This window comes from Drosophila obscura, unplaced genomic scaffold (assembly GCF_018151105.1).
Source record: "Drosophila obscura isolate BZ-5 IFL unplaced genomic scaffold, ASM1815110v1 contig_46, whole genome shotgun sequence".
Classification (NCBI taxonomy): Eukaryota; Metazoa; Arthropoda; class Insecta; order Diptera; family Drosophilidae; genus Drosophila; species Drosophila obscura.
This window is the reverse complement of record NW_024542835.1, coordinates 1,760,822-1,780,943: the sequence shown is the minus strand read 5'-3', so window position 1 is coordinate 1,780,943 and position 20,122 is coordinate 1,760,822. Positions and strand designations below refer to the sequence as shown.

Sequence of the window (20,122 nt, the reverse complement as noted above, 5' to 3'; positions counted from 1 at the left end):
AAACTGCAGTAATGTTTGAGCAGCTGAAATGCAGCAACGCAGTACAAATTGCTATTGCAATAATTCTAGCTATTGCATCATTCACGCATTTGGTCTTATTGTACATGTGTATGTGTGTTCCTGTGATGTGCAAAACAAGCAGGGATCAATCTTGTAAAAATGCGTTAAAGCGGGACAACTATTGTATACAGCAATATGTATGTATTCCAGATCTACCAGCCTTCGGCTGGTCTCTCCCATGGTGCAACTCTCGCGATGGGACTACCTTATAAAGCTGTGCCATGGTCTCTCCATCTGACCTCTTTTTCACTCTCTTACAAATTTTCAGCGTGGCAAGTCGGTAGCAAAGGAAGAAAATAATAAATTGAATATTATATACAAATCTGCGTGCGTTCTTTATTTTAACCATTACTAATTTCAATAACCAACAGGTTCTGGGCCAAGTCACATCGGAGTACAAGAAAAACAAATAAAAAGAGAAGGAACGTGTTAGTCGCTTCTGGGGACGCGACTCTACTTATACCCGTACCCAGTCAGTATTTACATTTTTGAGATTATAATTTCTTAGAATTTAGAATTAGAAAAAATTTTACATTTTATATATATTTGCTACATATGTTATCTACATCTACTATGTATATTATACATCTAACATGTAGATCAGAGGCCGGCAGCGTCGTATGCACTGTGCATAGGAAAAAATTTCGAGCAGCGCAGTCGGCACACGTACAGCGTAAAGACTTCGTGTGGTTTCGTTATTCTGCCTTATGACGTAGCGGCAGAGAAAATTCTGCTCTGCTGACGTCGCAACAGAGAAACATGCTTCGGGCTATGCACAAACGGCTTCATATTCTGCTCGCTTGCCTCAGCGGCAGAGAAGCATTCGTGTGCCCCATGCACAATTCTTCGGCTTTCGCAGCGGTAGAGAAATAAGTAACGTATTTGACTTCGTGTGTTGTTTTCGCACACAAACGCACCAAAAAAATGTGTGAGTCTGTGTGCCGACCCCTGATGTAGATTATACATGTACCATTTAGATTCTACATCATCTCGGCTAGGGGTTGCTCGCGTACTGAACGCGGCAGAGTGTGCGAGCGAGAAGGAAAATGAGTTGCGTTGTCGTTTGTGGGAGGAGGGGGATGGGAAGCAACTGAAAATTAATTTCTTCATTCTGGCTATAATTATGATCCGATCTGATTCAGATTCGGCAATCTGGTAGATATGGGCATTCTCTACGATAATGCGTTTTTAGTTTTATCGTATCTTTAAAATTGTGGCTGCCACAGATTTTCGTCTTTTGTGTGGGCGGAAGGGGGCGGGGCGAAATTCTGAAATATACTTGTAGCAGTGTGATATCACATGAGTGTGGAAACCAAATTTGGTTGCCCTAGCTCTTATAGTCTCTGAGATCCAGGCGCTCATCGAGACGGACAGACGGACGGACGGACGGGACGTTTTGGTCTGACCGACGCGTCGATCGCGACGTCGACGTCATATTCTACTCGTCTGTTGCAGCGGCAGAGAAAAAATCCTGAATGACGCGTAGTTGACATTTGTCATCGCTCACTTCTGGTACTGCAGGGTTGATACAAAATTTTGTCGTGTCTGTTTACACACACACATTTGCAATTCTCAGCTTGCTTTCGCTTCCCGACATGAGTCATACATGCCAAACGGCCCAGCTCCCGACCCGAATGTCTCAGCCTCACAGAGCCGAAGCGCCTGGGAGCCGGGACAGAACACTCAGCTGCGCCCCTTTCGTTGTATGAACTGGCACATCTATATACTGTATGGTTAGTGCTTATACGTATTTTGATTTCATATAGGACAATTCCGAAAATGTCCTATATGAAATCAAAGCATGTCCTATAGGAAGTCACCCGTGACTTTCAATATATGTCCATGGGGAAGTCACTCGTGAATCTTCAATATATGTCCATAGGGAAGTCACTCGTGACTCTTCAATATATGTCCTATGGAAAGACACCAGTGACTTTTCAAAATATGTCTTACAGAAAGTCACATGTGACTCTTTTCATGAAATTAAAAAAATCATATAGGAAGCCACCTAGGCTTCTCATATGTCGATGACATTTTTTTTTAATTTCATGAAAAGAGTCACATCTTACTTTCTTTTACAAAAACTTCATTAAAAAACCATTATATTTACGTGTCAATATTATTTTTTATTTATTTCTGGTCTTCTTCTTTGTGATGTTGTTTTTTACATTTAGTATCGCCTTTCTTATTGACCTATCCGCCGAGTCTATTGGATTTATCTGCTCTAATGCTTCTGAAATTTTATTAAAAAAAAAAAATTGTAATCTCTTTCTATTGTTATGGAATTTTAACATTTGAAGGTAATATATTTTAAGCTAAAAAGCAATATATGATGTATTTAGTTTTACCTTTGAGAATCGAATAAATCCCAGCTCTGTTTTTGAGCCGCTTTTTCCCGCATGTCCCATCTAAGTTGTATAACTTAATGGTGTCTTCATCTATTATGTTTTTAAGGCATTTTGATAGTGGGCAGCTTCCAAGCATCTTCCGAACTTTATTTATCTGTAAATATGTAAAAAATATGTTTATAAATCGATTGAGACTATGTAAAATTTTGCAAGCTCTTGCAGAAGGTATTATAATTTTAATAAGAAGTTTTTTATGGTACTTACGTAGAAATCTTTAATCTGAGGAGTCAATGACTCCTCAAAACGATCAAGCTCCTCCTCCGACTTTATTGGCAAGCTCATAGCAGCCGGGACCTCCTCCACCTTTACGCTCACTTTGATAAGGGCGGTGGCTTCTGCGAGCTTCTCCGCCATTACATCAAGTTTTTGCATCAGTACAGCATTTTGTTCACGGAGCAGCTTCATCTCTTCTAAAAATGTAAAAATATAAATAATAAACGATTTTGAAAAGTATAATTTATAAATAAAATGATAAAAATATGGAATGGTAAATAAACATATATTTTCATATTGAATCAAAAGTGGCATATTTCATAATTCAATTCAATAATTCAATAAAAAAAATCATTATACATTGTACTTAATCGAACTATTAAATATGCCACTTTTGATTCAATATGAAAATATATGTTTATTTACCATTCCATATTTTTGTCAGTGTTGATTTAGAAACTTACCTCTCAATACGGATATCACCTGCTCATTGGGTGATGGATCTTCTGTAAAAAATATTTCTATATATTCCTGATCTACTTCTATATCTTCCTGAATACAATCATTTAATACCTGTGAGCTAACTTCTACACTATTCTGACTGCCTTCGACTGACCTCAACCTTTCCCCTAGTTGATCCCTTTCCCTTTTAACTATTCTACGAATCTGACGAGGACCAACCATTTGGGTACTTTTGCCTATATAAATATTTCTATCGAAACCTGTAAATTAAAAAATTAATTTTTTAATATTAAATAATATAAATAAGTTTAAAGTTACTTCAGTTACTTGGGTTTTCACCAGGAAAAGACAAACGAAAAACAGGCAAAATAGGGTATTAGGTTGAGCCAATGGTTTTTTTTTTTTTATTTAAACGGAACACCCTTTAATTTTTTTATCTTGGGTTAAAATAGTATATTAATGTTTTTATTTTTATTTTAAAAAAATGTTTAGAGGTTGCTACCGAGATTAAAAAGTTTAAAACAAGAAAATTGAAAATTATTTGCCAGCAAATATATTGCATAACCAAATATATCAACCTCAGCTTATTATTATTATTAAAATGAACTAGTGTCTAAGTGTCAATATTATTTAAAAAAAAGCGACGAATTTTAAAATTATATATAACCAAAAAAGTGTATTTTCTATTCGTGGTAGCAACCCCTAAACATTAAAAGTCAAAATTTTTCTCTAGAACTTTCTATGAAACGAAAAAATTTTCAACTTTGATTGCTCATATCTCTTAAACATGATGTTTGGTTACGCAGCCAAATAATCAGTAGATCATAGTCAGTGGTGCAGCAGTAGAGAAAATATCTATTATTGTTCGGCATTTCTACTGCCCACTGCTTAACTTTGTCATCTACATACATATGTACATATTCATGCTTCCGCACGGCAGCAGCCTATGCCGCCGTTCTCTCGCGTCTTCAACTCACACCTTTATTTCTATCGCCTTTCGCTATTACTCTCTCGATCTTTCGCTCTCTCGCTCGCATTAGGGCACGGGCAATTCGCCCGCCTGCCCTTTGAATTAGTCTGGATCTAGCAACCACTGCACATCGTCTTGGAATCGGGCTATTCAATCCGACACCGTCTTGTACCGACCCCCGCGTCTACAATCTGACCCCGTCTTGAATCCAGCTAACTCTCCAACCGACTCGTCATCAATCTAACTCGAACCTTTCGCTATCTCTTTGATTCTGTATCGCCTTTATACTGTTTACAACAAAAAACCATATTTAATCTAAACAACCATCGTCTCGTTAATAAACATATCGCAAAACTACGCTAGTGAAAAAGATCGCTAGCTCAACATTTGGTGACCCCGACGTGATATAAACAATTAAATCACAAAAACAATAAAACTTGTCGTTCGTTAAATTCGCATTAAGCCACGGGTTTTCGGTATTCGGCTGTGCACAAGCAACAAAAACGGTGCTCGCGTCGTCTGCTTTGCGATCTGCTTGCGGTTCTTGCTGCATTTATTGCAAGCGTTCGCTCTTCTTTGCGGTCATCTTCCCGCTAGAAACGTTTTCTAGCGCCTGCTGCCGAAATGGGTGCGAGGAACGACGGTGCAGTGACCGCTGCTGGAAACAGTGTGGCTTTCCTAAAGCGGAAGGCACCAGCGTTATTTCAACGGATGAAGCAGCTAGAAGTTGTCTTGGAGAACGCTTCCCTATTTGACCACTTCATGCTCGTTGGCAGGCTGAAGCAAATCGAGGAGCTGCACGGCACTTTTAAAACCGTGCACAGTGAACTCGAGAAGCTGGACTGCGACGAGATTGGAGTGAACTCGCCGATGACTTTGAAGAGCTGTTTGTGACGCTCACTGGGATCATTCTCTCAGAGATCACTAAGCGGTCCACTTCCGTAGCTCCGCATCCTGCGTTTGGTCAGGAAATCACACCGGCCCCATTCCAAGTGGATTCGTGCGCGATTTTGGAGCCAATTGGACTGATCAACAGAAGTCAATACCAATCGAAGCATCTGTTTATTGTTCCGGCTGTTCATGGTAGAGCAGGGGACGATGAATCCTATTCGAAGTTAGATGGCGGCCTCGATTGCATCAACACAGGTGGACTTGCGTCGGATCTGGTTCCTGCTCAGGCTACGACCTCGCTTACATACCTTCAAGCATTGTGGATTCCCTGCAAACGCCCCGTTCCGGCCGATGTTCATCTGAACGAGCCCCCGCTCTCTGCTGGCGGACGTAATTCTGGGCATCGCGCTGGACCTCGAGCTGTGCTGGGCCCAAGACCATCCCCACATTGCCCTATTGGGGGGAGGGCAGAAATTGCTAATCCCTCAGTCTTCAGAGAGCCATGCTAATCTGGACACATCACTTCCAGTGCCTGGTTTGAATGACCTATTCTTCTTCGCCTCTTCTTCTGTCGCCGAGCCTCACATTACATGGCTCAACTTCAACCGAATGGGTGCCGGACAACGCGTTGCTTCCATGCATCAAATCTACAGGTCTCGATGGAAGGAAGAACGGCCCCATCAACAACAAGCTTTGCCTGCTGAACCCTGTATGCTGTTGAAAAGGGATGTTAAAGACCCGTGCTCTTCAACGGGGGGAGTATGTTTGGTTACGCAGCCAAATAATCAGTAGATCATAGTCAGTGGTGCAGCAGTAGAGAAAATATCTATTATTGTTCGGCATTTCTACTGCCCACTGCTTAACTTTGTCATCTACATACATATGTACATATTCATGCTCCCGCACGGCAGCAGCCTATGCCGCCGTTCTCTCGCGTCTTCAACTCACACCTTTCTTTCTATCGCCTTTCGCTATTACTCTCTCGATCTTTCGCTCTCTCGCTCGCATTAGGGCACGGGCAATTCGCCCGCCTGCCCTTTGAATTAGTCTGGATCTAGCAACCACTGCACATCGTCTTGGAATCGGGCTATTCAATCCGACACCGTCTTGTACCGACCCCCGCGTCTACAATCTGACCCCGTCTTGAATCCAGCTAACTCTCCAACCGACTCGTCATCAATCTAACTCGAACCTTTCGCTATCTCTTTGATTCTGTATCGCCTTTATACTGTTTACAACAAAAAACCATATTTAATCTAAAGAACCATCGTCTCGTTAATAAACATATCGCAAAACTACGCTAGTGAAAAAGCTCGCTAGCTCAACATTTGGTGACCCCGACGTGATATAAACAATTAAATCACAAAAACAATAAAACTTGTCGTTCGTTAAATTCGCATTAAGCCACGGGTTTTGGTATTCGGCTTGCACAAGGCAACACAAAAACGGTGCTCGCGTCGTCTGCTTTGCGATCTGCTTGCGGTTCTTGCTGCATTTATTGCAAGCGTTCGCTCTTCTTTGCGGTCATCTTCCCGCTAGAAACGTTTTCTAGCGCCTGCTGCCGAAATGGGTGCGAGGAACGACGGTGCAGTGACCGCTGCTGGAAACAGTGTGGCTTTCCTAAAGCGGAAGGCACCAGCGTTATTTCAACGGATGAAGCAGCTAGAAGTTGTCTTGGAGAACGCTTCCCTATTTGACCACTTCATGCTCGTTGGCAGGCTGAAGCAAATCGAGGAGCTGCACGGCACTTTTAAAACCGTGCACAGTGAACTCGAGAAGCTGGACTGCGACGAGATTGGGAGTGAACTCGCCGATGACTTTGAAGAGCTGTTTGTGACGCTCACTGGGATCATTCTCTCAGAGATCACTAAGCGGTCCACTTCCGTAGCTCCGCATCCTGCGTTTGGTCAGGAAATCACACCGGCCCCATTCCAAGTGGATTCGTGCGCGATTTTGGAGCCAATTGGACTGATCAACAGAAGTCAATACCAATCGAAGCATCTGTTTATTGTTCCGGCTGTTCATGGTAGAGCAGGGGACGATGAATCCTATTCGAAGTTAGATGGCGGCCTCGATTGCATCAACACAGGTGGACTTGCGTCGGATCTGGTTCCTGCTCAGGCTACGACCTCGCTTACATACCTTCAAGCATTGTGGATTCCCTGCAAACGCCCCGTTCCGGCCGATGTTCATCTGAACGAGCCCCCGCTCTCTGCTGGCGGACGTAATTCTGGGCATCGCGCTGGACCTCGAGCTGTGCTGGGCCCAAGACCATCCCCACATTGCCCTATTGGGGGGAGGGCAGAAATTGCTAATCCCTCAGTCTTAATTTCAGAGAGCCATGCTAGTCTGGACACATCACTTCCAGTGCCTGGTTTGAATGACCTATTCTTCTTCGCCTCTTCTTCTGTCGCCGAGCCTCACATTACATGGCTCAACTTCAACCGAATGGGTGCCGGACAACGCGTTGCTTCCATGCATCAAATCTACAGGTCTCGATGGAAGGAAGAACGGCCCCATCAACAACAAGCTTTGCCTGCTGAACCCTGTATGCTGTTGAAAAGGGATGTTAAAGACCCGTGCTCTTCAACGGGGGGAGTATGTTTGGTTACGCAGCCAAATAATCAGTAGATCATAGTCAGTGGTGCAGCAGTAGAGAAAATATCTATTATTGTTCGGCATTTCTACTGCCCACTGCTTAACTTTGTCATCTACATACATATGTACATATTCATGCTCCCGCACGGCAGCAGCCTATGCCGCCGTTCTCTCGCGTCTTCAACTCACACCTTTCTTTCTATCGCCTTTCGCTATTACTCTCTCGATCTTTCGCTCTCTCGCTCGCATTAGGGCACGGGCAATTCGCCCGCCTGCCCTTTGAATTAGTCTGGATCCAGCAACCACTGCACATCGTCTTGGAATCGGGCTATTCAATCCGACACCGTCTTGTACCGACCCCCGCGTCTACAATCTGACCCCGTCTTGAATCCAGCTAACTCTCCAACCGACTCGTCATCAATCTAACTCGAACCTTTCGCTATCTCTTTGATTCTGTATCGCCTTTATACTGTTTACAACAAAAAAACCATATTTAATCTAAAGAACCATCGTCTCGTTAATAAACATATCGCAAAACTACGCTAGTGAAAAAGCTCGCTAGCTCAACACATGAATACCGAATATTTTGAAAATTACATTTTCGAAAGCTCTGGAAAATATATGTAGATGAGTTTATTCATTTTATCCAAAGCGCTCATTAAATTCTTTGACTTTTGTCACCCCCCTTCCGCTGAGGCTCCTATGTGCGACGCACTCGGCTAACACATCTCTAGAATGTTCTAGACGTATTTTGTGTTGCATTCTGCTTTCTGCATTTTAGATGTTATTAAAACCCAAGTAACACTTAAACTTATGTAGAAACGCGCACTGTTATCACTTAGTTCACTTACCTGCATTAGTTAATCGTGAAACCCGAAAAAAAAACACTTTTTTGTAAACTCAGACGGAGACAAAACAACCCCAGCCAGACGCAACGAAAAACTAATTGTCTTTCCTTACCGCTTTGCTACTGCTTCTTTTGTTTCATCTCCTCTTGACGTGTGTCATTTTCATCTGCTTTTTGACGCGTACCCTTTCGATTGTGATACATATCCGACTATAAGTTACTTTTGTCCTTGACCAGCGAAATAATATGGACATAAATAAATAGAATTTAGTAAACTAATTTTTCATAGTTATATAAGTCTATTATTTAATCATGGTAACAATAAGATTAAATTATGGTAGTACCTATATATAAAATTAGTTTGTTTAAATGATATTGCTACCATTATTATATAATAGACTTTAATAACAATGTACTTTTTATTAGGCTACCAAAAAATAATAAGGCTATTGATATAAATTATTGAAGTACATAATTGCGCTCAAAGTTTAAGAGTATAAAAAAGTAGGTGCGCCATTAAATATTTTTCGGTACTTCTTTTCACCAAAAATATGCATTTGACTCTGGCATAATGGAACAGTGAGAACAAAGAGTGAGAAGGGGCGAGAGTAGAAGAGTGAGAGTCGAACGAAGGCACCCAAAAATTAGAAGGAAGAGGGAGAGGGAAATCTATGGATATCTGCTTTTCTTTCTTACACATCCGTTTCGGTTAGCAGCTGTGAAGCTTGGCCAAATTCTCTGCTGACGTCGTCAACGGCAGCAAAGTCGACGTCGAAAAATTTTTCATATGAATTTTCTCATGAGGTGACTGCCAGAACTGCAGGGTACAATCATATATTTTGGAGTGTTACACGTACACAACACATGCATGCTTGCTGCCAGTCGGCTCGTGTGACGTCATGAGCCGAACGCGGCCATTCCCAGAGCCGAAGATCTGGGAACATCAGCTGCGCCCCTTTCGTTGTATGAACTGGCACATCTATATACTGTATGGTTAGTGCTTCAACACACCTCCTCAAAATATACATAGATCTAATATTTATAAAAATAAAGAATATAACTTATATAGCAGTAAGCCGAGCATTCTGGGGAGTTGCAAATTAAAGTCCAACATTTGTTGCAAAGGATTGGGGAAAACCATATAACTTAAATTTCATAAATTTAAAAATTATGCATTAATTCTTCTTTGGCAAAATCCAAATTTAAATTTAAAAAAAATATGAGACATACTATTCATTAGTATGTTGAGATAAAAACAAATTTTTAGTTCAGTCCCAGTTGTTCTCGCAGGTCGACGAATCGAGGTCCAGGCAATGGCTTCGTCAAAATATCTGCAAGTTGTTTATCTGTAGAAATATACTTAACACAAATGAGTTTTTGTTCAATTTGCTTTTTGAGAAGTGATATTTAATATCAATATGTTTTATTCTTTTGTGGCATGTGGGATTATTAGCAATACTAATACAACCTTGGTTGTCTTCAAAAACATTTATAGGTTCATTAAATTCTAATCTAATACTTTTAGCTAAAGACTTAAACCACATAGCTTCTCTCGTAGCCTCAAACAATGCCATATACTTAGCCTCAGTAGATGAGGCTGCAACTGAATTTTGCAAGGCATGAATCAAACATTTTAAATAAATAACCTGTAGTACTCTTTCTATCATTTTCATTTCCAGCCCAGTCAGAATCAACGTAACCAGTAAAAATATTTGCATGATTTATACTTTCCACAAAAGTTAGCTTAAGATTGTTTGTGCCTTTCAAATATCTCAAAACTCTTTTAAGGCATTGCCATAGTTCTTTATTATTTTTACTGGTGTATCAACTTAAAATTCCAATAGATGTACTCAAGTCAGGGCGAGTACATAACATTATGTATATTAAACATCCAATTACATTCCGACAAGGAGCATTATATATTTCATCTGAATTTAATGCTTTATAATTGAGTTTACTTGCTAGTGGAGTACTAACTGGATTGCAATCATTCATACTAAATTTCCTTAAAACATTATTAATGTATGCGGACTGACTAAGTTCTACTTTACCATCAGATCTATCTATTTTTATGCCAATAAAATGCTTGATTTCACCCAAATCAGTCATTCTAAATTTACCCATTAGGTATTTTTCAAATTTTGACAATTTTTCTGAATTTTCAGTTGCTATGACCAGATCGTGTATATTTAATAATAGATATATGTTTTTGTGAACATCTCCTTTATCGAGAAGATAAATACAATGCTCTACAGAAGAACTAACGAATCCAACTGTTTTCAAAATTTTCTCAAACATCTCATACCAGCATCTAGCTGCTTGTTTAAGACCATAAATCGATTTGTTAAGTTTGCAAACTTTGTCATTTTTATATTCCAAACCTTGAGGAACCATCATATATATTTCCTCTTTTAACTGTCCGTTCAGAAAAGCAGTTTTCACATCCATATGATGTACCATTAAATCAAACTGATTTGACAATGACATAAGTTAACGGAAACTAGTTATTCTAGCTACAGGTGCAAACGTTTCATCATAATCAATCAATTACTGTTGTGTGAATCCACGTGCCACAAGTCGTGCTTTATACTTTACAGGATTGCCCAATTCATCATTCTTGATTGTAAAAACCCATCTACAATCAATAATATTTTTATTTTTGGGTTTTTCGACCATTGTCCAAGTTTCATTAATAATGTGAGCATCTAACTCTTCTTGAATTGTTTGATCCCATTTCAACTTGTCATTTCTTCCTTTTAATTCATTATATGAATTGGGGAGGTTATTAAAAAGAGTTTGTGAATATAGTAGACAACTGTTTAAAAGTCTATAAGGTACTGGTGGTTTATCTTTAAGCCTTTTACTTTTTCGGACTTCAGATTTTTCTTTCAAATTACAATTTTTGAAATAAGGCTTGTCATTTTCCTTACTCTCATTCAGGACATTACTGTGACTATTTCCCATACTTTCATTCTGGGCATCAACATCATCTGTACTATCATTCGAGACTTCAAAATTGATATTTCCCATTCTATCATTCTGGGCAACAATACCATCCCTACTGTCATTCTGGATCTGAACATTTATTTCTGGGCAACAATATCATCCGTACTTTCATTCGAGATCTCTGAATCACCATTAGGATCTTCAATTACCAAAATTCCAGTCCTATAGTTTGTCACATTAATTTCGTCTACAATCACATCTCTTGCTAGAACAAATTTATTTGCTTCCATAGCCCATAACTTTAAACCATAAGGTATTTTCTTGTTTTGTTATGCACATGCACAATACAACCAAACCCCCTTGGATATTTCAAAACTGGTTTTCTACTATGTCAAATGGAGTTTTCTTTTTATCATAGAATGCAGAGATGGGCACGCCGTGGCACTTTCAGCTCCCGCGGTCGTCGCTCGCGTTCAGCGATCCGTGAATTTTTACAAAAACAATGCTACAGAAATTTGGCGTCAAAGAGGCAAAAATGCTTCGAAGGCGCGATCTCGAGATTGCAACAACACATCATGTGTCTTGGGCTACGCACATGAAATTCAGAGCAACAACAAAGTGTATTCACTTTGCTCGACTATTCTGTCTGGCTCTGTCTGGCTCTTTCCGTTAGTTTTCGTGCCCATCACTGATATAATGCGTTGGTTGGACTTCTGTTAATCAGATTAGTAGCTGTTAATACAGCTTCTCCCCAAAAACGTTTTTCCATTTTCACGCCGGTTATCATGGTTCGAGCTTTTTCAGTAATTGTTCTTATCATTCTTTCGGATACACCATTTAATTGTGGTGTATGTGGAACTGTTAAGTGATAACTAATTCCCTTTTTAATGCAATAATCTCGCATCTCATTTGACAGATATTCTCTCCCGTTATCTATGTACAGATTTACCACTTTAAGATTGAAATGATTTTCACTTTTTGCAACAAAATCTTTGAAAAAGTAGAACACATCTGATTTATATGTTAATAAATAAGTCGCACATGAGTGAACTGATCAACAAAAATTACATAGTAATTCTTGCCATCTATTGTACGGGGTGTAATAGGACCACAGACATCTGAGTGTATTATATATAAAGGTCTCTTAATATAATCTTTACTTTTAAACTTAGCAAATGGTAATCTTGCTTGCTTTCCATTAACGCAGGCTTCACATATCTCATTACCACATTCAATGTTGTTTAATAAATTTATATCTTCACACAAATTGTTTCTCTTTAATTCTATTAATTTTCCCTTGCTAATATGTCCCATTCGCTCATGCCACAATTGATACATATTTAAATTATTTTTATTAGTTATGTATGCTCGGGCATAGTTCAAATTAGGGTTGCCAAATATTTAAAAAATTTCATATCGGTGATATATTCTTTTTTGAAAAAATATCAAAATGATATAAAATATATCACCGAAAAATATCGATATATTCGATATTTTTGATATTTTTGTATTCAACATAATTAACAGCAATTCCTGAAATTGAATTACCATACAGAAAACACGACAATTTTTCAAACTTTCAAATTATACATAGGTATTATTTATTCAAGGAAGCATCCAAAATTCTTTGCTTAAGGATTTTAAAAATACCCTTTCTTTTATATGGCTGTCTGTCATGCGACTGCGAGTATCACAGACAACGCACTTGATCGCTGAGGCCAGCCTCTCTGATGGCACTGAGCTACCAGGTGTAACTAAGTGACTGAGAGCTACCTTGAAAAGATTCGGAAAGGTTTCTTTTTGGGATAACCAAAATGTTAAGGGATCGCTCTGCCAATGGGTAAGCGGCAAGCTTAGGAATAAGGACAATTCCTTTTGAGCAGGGTTTTCCACATGTTTTTGGATTGAAATTGAGCGATTATGTGTGTCAAGGAAGCTTTCATTGACATCTTCTTTTGTAACTTCGCTCTCCAACTGTGGATCTAATGAGTGCTGAAAGAATTTATACAAAAATTTATTAGTAATCTTCATTAATACTATCTTTTTTAATAGCTAATACATTCTTAAAGAAAATATATCTGTACACTCTTAATCAAAAAAATAATAAAATATTGTATTTAAGTTACGTACATGAAGAAAATGCTCTTCATTTCTAAAATAAAGTTTTCGGTTGCATCCACTACGCACATTGGAGATTGAATGTAAAACTTTTTAAATCGAGGATTTAATAAAGTTGACTTCACAAGAGTTTTATTCATATTCAGTGAATAAAAGCGAGATTCCGAAATTTTCAACAGTGCATCAGTGTAACCATCATCCCATTCAACTTTAAAATTCTTTAACTTTTTCATAAGAATGGAAATCAGAGGAATTACCAAACTGACGGTAACGTAGTTTTCTCCGTTTATTTTTTAGTTGCATCTTTGAAAGGCTTTAATAAATTGCAAAAATCTCGGCAAGTTTGTAGATCATTCATGGTGACCGAACCCGAACCGAACCGGTTTATCAATACGATGGCAACCTTATTTGATAGGTCTAGGAAGGACACTAACATGTCTAAGCATGAGTTCCATCGAGTATCAAAATTTTGTCAGTCTTTATCGCCTTCTGGCAACCTTTACCGCTCATCGCCCGTCCATGGATGAGGGACATTGCTTAAAATATTTTACGATACGCTTAACTTTGTTCAGTAACTTCGAAAACGAATCAATGTTTTTTACTACATCATCTACTACCAAAATTAAGGTATGCGCAAAGCACGGAACATGTTTCCCATCACCAACAAATAATCTGGATGCTGCCTTCATATTATTGGCATTATCAGTAGTGAGACTTCTCCACTTGAACCTTTCTATGCCGAACTCGTCACAAGCGCTTTCTAATAAGTTGCAAATATATCCGGCTGTATGTAACTGAATTAAATATGGAAATTATTATATATATATATAGGACCACAAATTGAATAAATCTATAAAAAAAACGAGAGGGAACGTGTGAGTCGCTTCTGGGGACGCGACTCTACTTATACCCGTACTCAGTCAGCATATACATTTTTAAGCATGTAATTATTTAGAACTTAAAAAAAAAAGAAATTTTACATTTTTTTGCTACATCTGATATCTACATCTACATCTACAATGTATATTATACATCTAACATGTAGATTGTACAATGTACATGTTCCATTTAGATTCTACATCTCCTCCGCTAGGGGTTGCTCGCGTACTGAACGCGGCAGAGTGTGCGAGCGAGAAGGAAAATGAGTTGCGTTGTCGTTTTCAGGAGGGGGGAGCAGGGGAAGCAACTGAAAATTAATTTCTTCATTCTGGCCATAATTATGATCCGATCTGATTCAGATTCGGCAGTCTGGTAGATATGGGCATTCTCTACTATACTGCGTTTTTAGTTTTATCGTATCTTTAAAATTGTGCCTGCCACAGATTTTCGTTCTTTGTGGCGGCGGAAGGGGGCGGGGCGAAATTCTGAAATACACTTGTAGCAGTGTGATATCACATAAGTCTGGAAACCAAATTTGGTTTCGCTAGCTCTTATAGTCTCTGAGATCCAGGCGCTCATCGAGACGGACAGACGGACGGACGGACAGACAGACATGGCTATATCGACTCGGCTATTGATGCTGATCAAGAATATATATACTTTATGGGGTCGGAAAATTTTCCTTCTCTGCGTTACACACATCCACTTTTACCACAAATCTAATATACCCCTTAACTCTTTTTTGAGTACGGGTATAAAAAACAAAATCAAATAAACAAACAAAACAAACCTGGTCCATCCTAACAGCTTGCAAGCAAATTGCCTGTAGACGTTCATTTCTGATGAAATGTGCAGTTATGGTGAGAAACGATCGAGTTGAATTTGTAATTGTGACACCATCGCAGGTGAATGCAAAGTCATTGACCTCCTTAAAACTCTCTTTTTCAATACCTCTGTGCAATGTGTGTAATTTTCTCCCATCAAATATGTTATCTGCAAAAAGAAGATTTGTAATTAAAAGCGATGAATTGTTTTTTATGTTATATAACTATTTACAATTGAAATTGGAAAAAAAAACAAACTTTTAAAGACATTCCTTGGACCGGCTAGGCATTTTATATTTAGGTTGTATTATGTTCATCAAATATTCAAAACCTTCCTTTTCTACAGCGCGGACAGGCAAATTGTCTTTACATATAAAATATGTAATCGCATTGGTTATAGTTTTAGGCTTATAACCGTTTTCTGAAATTAGAAACAAAAAACTTCAATATAAAACAAATTAAAAATGAAAAAACAGGCATTTTACCTTTATAAGATTCCTGCACAGACATAAACGATTTTTCAATGGTGAGCTGGTCATCAGGTTTGCTTTCGAGCTGTTCCTCGCATTTGGTTGGATTCTGAAATAAAATATGTTTAATATGAATACCTCCATACATAGTATGGGAAAAAACGAGAAGGAACGTGCGAGTCGCTTCTGGGGACGCGACTCTACTTATACCCGTACTCAGTCAGCATATACATTTTTAAGCATATAATTATTTAGAACTTAAAAAAAAAAAAATTTTACATTTTTTTGCTACATCTGTTATCTACACCTACATATACTATTTATATTATACATCTAACATGTATATTCTACATGTACCATTTAGATTCTACATCTCCTCCGCTAGGGGTTGCTCGCGTACTGAACGCGGCAGAGTGTGCGAGCGAAAATGAGTTGCGTTGTCGTTGGCAGGAGGGGGCAGGGGAAGCAACAGAAAATTAATTTCTTCATTCTGGCTATAATTATGATCCGATCTAATTCAGATTCGGCAATCTGGTAGATATGGGCATTCTCTACGATAATGCGTTTTTAGTTTTATCGTATCTTTAAAATTGTGGCTGCCACAGATTTTCGTCCTTTGTGTGGGCGGAAGGGGGCGGGGCGAAATTCTGAAATACACTTGTAGCAGTGTGCTATCACATGAGTGTGGAAACCAAATTTGGTTGCCCTAGCTCTTATAGTCTCTGAGATCCAGGCGCTCATCGAGACGGACAGACGGACGGACGGACGGACAGACAGACATGGCTATATCGACTCGGCTATTGATGCTGATCAAGAATATATATACTTTATGGGGTCGGAAAATTTTCCTTCTCTGCGTTACACACATCCACTTTTACCACAAATCTAATATACCCCTTAACTCTTTTTTGAGTACGGGTATAAAAACAGGCATTTTACCTTTATAAGATTCCTGCACAGACATAAACGATTTTTCAATGGTGAGCTGGTCATCAGGTTTGCTTTCGAGCTGTTCCTCGCATTTGGTTGGATTCTGAAATAAAATATGTTTAATATGAATACCTCCATACATAGTATGGGAAAAAACGAAAAGGAACGTGCGAGTCGCTTCTGGGGACGCGACTCTACTTATACCCGTACTCAGTCAGTATATACATTTTTGATCTTATGATTTTTTAGAATTTTAGAATTAAAAAAAAAAAAATGTTACATATTACATTTTTTTGCTACATCTGATATCTACATCTACATCTACAATGTATATTATACATCTAACATGTAGATTGTACAATGTACATGTTCCATTTAGATTCTACATTTCCTCCGCTAGGGGTTGCTCGCGCACTGAACGCGGCAGAGTGTGCGAGCGAGAAGGAAAATGAGTTGCGTTGTCGTTGGCAGGAGGGGGCAGGGGAAGCAACAGAAAATTAATTTCTTCATTCTGGCTATAATTATGATCCGATCTGATTCAGATTCGGCAGTCTGGTAGATATGGTCATTCTCTACGATACTGCGTTTTTAGTTTTATCGTATCTTTAAAAATGTGCCTGCCACAGATTTTCGTTCTTTGTGGGGGCGGAAGGGGGCGGGGCGAAATTTTGAAATACACTTGTAGCAGTGTGATATCACATGAGTGTGGAAACCAAATTTGGTTGCCCTAGCTCTTATAGTCTCTGAGATCTAGGCGCTCAACAAGACGGACAGACAGACAGACGGACAGACAGACATGGCTCTATCGACTCGGCTATTGATGCTGATCAAGAATATATATACTTTATGGGGTCGGAAACGTTTCCTTCTCTGCGTTACACACATCCACTTTTACCACAAATCTAATATACCCCTTAACTCTTTTTTGAGTACGGGTATAACTAGAGGTGGAAAAACATCGATGCTACCATCGATGCATCGATGTTTTTAAAATTTTTATAAGCATCGATGTTTTTTGGCTAAACATCGATGTTTTGTTGTTATGTTTTTGCCGTCTCTATGAAAGAAAAACTTAAAGAGAGAAGAAGATTAAGCGCAAAAGGTATGTCGTTAATGGAGCTATTTGTTATTTATATTAAAACCCTCTTTTATATATAGCTTATTTATTGTCTTCGTTTGGATTGGAAGTAGCCTGTGCAGTGTGCAATTATTGAGCTATAAAAAAAAATCTTAAGAGTAAGTTATTCACATTATTCAATAATAGAGTAAACGCAGTGTGCTTTTTCACATGCACACACATACATACATATGTATGCATAAAATATTAATACATATATTATTTCTATATCATAGGAACTTCAAAGGAAAACTGTGAGGCTGGACCTTTGAGAAGCAAACGTGAATACTCAAATGTTTGGCAGCATTTCAAGAGATCCAGCGACAAGCAAAGTGGAATTTGCAATTATTGCGGAAAATCTCTCAAAACAGCAGGTAACACTACGAACCTTAATGATCACCTGAAACGAATGCATCCTAATAATGCGACTGTAGAAATAAAACCTGCACCAACGACATTGGATGCATTCTTGGTTCGAGAACTTTCGTATCCATCCGAATCGAAACGAAAGGAACAAATTGATAGACGCGTAGCGCGAATGATCGCAATTGACGTGCAACCGTTTAGTGTTGTCAATGTTAGAGGATTTCGTGAGTTGTTAGAAGAAATGGACCCCCGCTACAAGTTACCAAGCAAAACCCATCTCCGTAACGTAGCGATTCCAAACGCATATGCAAATTTGAAAACAAAACTTAAATTTGCATTGGATTGCGTGGAAAATGTGGCGATCACAGCCGACGGATGGACGTCCATGGCAAATGAGGGCTACTTAACCATAACTTGCCATTTTATAAATTCGGAATTCCAGCTAAATTCAGCCGTACTGTCCACAACGACTCTGATAAACCAAACTAACCACACGGCTGCCAATATCGCAGAATCGATTCGAGTGGTTTTAGTAGAGTGGGGTCTAGTGGAGAAAGTTGTTTGCATTGTGACAGACAATGACGCTTCGATGAAAAAGGCTTGTGAGCGTCTCGGAATTACACATTTCCCTTGTTTTGCCCATACACTTAACTTGCTGATTCAAGATGTGCTAAAATTAGACATTCTTGATCCAGTTTTGTCGAAATGTAAAGCTATTGTTACTTTTATGAAACGCAGCCCTATTGTAATGGCAAAATTTAAACAGGCACAGGATGTTGAAAATCCGTTGGGTTTAATTCAAGAAGTGGCTACTCGTTGGAACAGTGCGTTCGCCATGGTTAAAAGGCTCTTAGATACTAACGACACATTATCAACCGTCTTGCTTAGTTTGCCTAAGGCGCCACTACCATTTTCTGTAGAGGAAATTGATATTATGAAGGAATTAGCTGAACTCCTTTCTCCGTTCCAAGAAGCAACTGTCGCAATTTCCGGCAGCAAGTATGTAACCATATCTCTGGTTATTCCACTTACTTGCGAAATACAGCAAAAGCTGAACAACTTAAAATCGAAACTAAAAACTGTAGAAGTTCTAAGTGCCTTAAAATTCTTATGTACTCGTTTAAACACAAGGTTCCTTCACTACGAAACACGAACTGTTGCTCAAATAGCAACAATAATTGATCCACGCTTTAAAAAGGAGGGATTTTTAACGATTACGAATGCAGATCAAGCAGCTACTGCTTTGGAGAAGGAAATTGGTCATTTCTTGTCGAAAACTCCACAGGAACTTCAAACACTATCCGAACCTTCACCGAATCCAACATTTTCTTTTCTGCAAAACAAAGTAAAGGTTAAAGTTAAATCAACTCGCGCGGATGCCATTATGACTTTAAGACAACATCTGGAAAACCTTAACGAGCCTGAGGAAACTGATCCTCTCTTATATTGGAAGGTAATACTAATATTTCAATTGAAATACTTTTAAATTCATAGTTACATTTTTAGATGAATACAGACGGCATGATGCCATTTAAAGCTGCAGCCCGAAAATATTTTTGCGTCCCGGCAACATCCTGCGAGTCAGAGAGGATGTTCAGCAAGGCTGGGCAAATTATTTCCGAACGTCGGAGTCGCCTTAAGCCGGAAGTGGTGGACCAGTTATTATTTCTAAACAATAATCAGGACTTGTTTTAAAATCTGGGAAAATTACCTTTTTTTTGTATATTGTTCTGAATGGATTTTGATCTCAAATGAAATAAAACTGTTATTTTTTATAATATTAATCATATGCTTTGCAGTATTGTATGTATTTTTTAAAATTTTTTTTGGGGTCTTTCAAAACATCGATGTTTCATCGATGTTTTTCACTAAAACATCGAAAACATCGATGTCTCCAAACATCGATGTTTTTCCACCTCTAGAAAAAACGGCTTGATATATTAAAATACGTATTTTAACATAAATTAAAATGCGTTTGCAAAATGGTGCACGGAACTAAAAGCATATACATATGTATGTATTT

General features: G+C 38.7%; 1 protein-coding gene across 1 annotated transcript; it reads right to left on the bottom strand.

Annotated features, from left to right (window-relative positions):
• Positions 1-2,186: 2,186 nt before the first annotated feature.
• On the bottom strand, positions 2,187-3,370 carry LOC111075806. The gene is made up of 4 exons (XM_022369295.2): positions 3,146-3,370; positions 2,673-2,878; positions 2,409-2,562; positions 2,187-2,293 (listed from the first exon to the last, which is right to left on the bottom strand). Exons 1-4 carry the CDS (start codon positions 3,363-3,365, stop codon positions 2,187-2,189), a joined length of 687 nt encoding a protein of 228 aa, XP_022224987.2. The 5' UTR covers positions 3,366-3,370.
• Between the last annotated feature and the right edge of the window lie 16,752 nt (positions 3,371-20,122).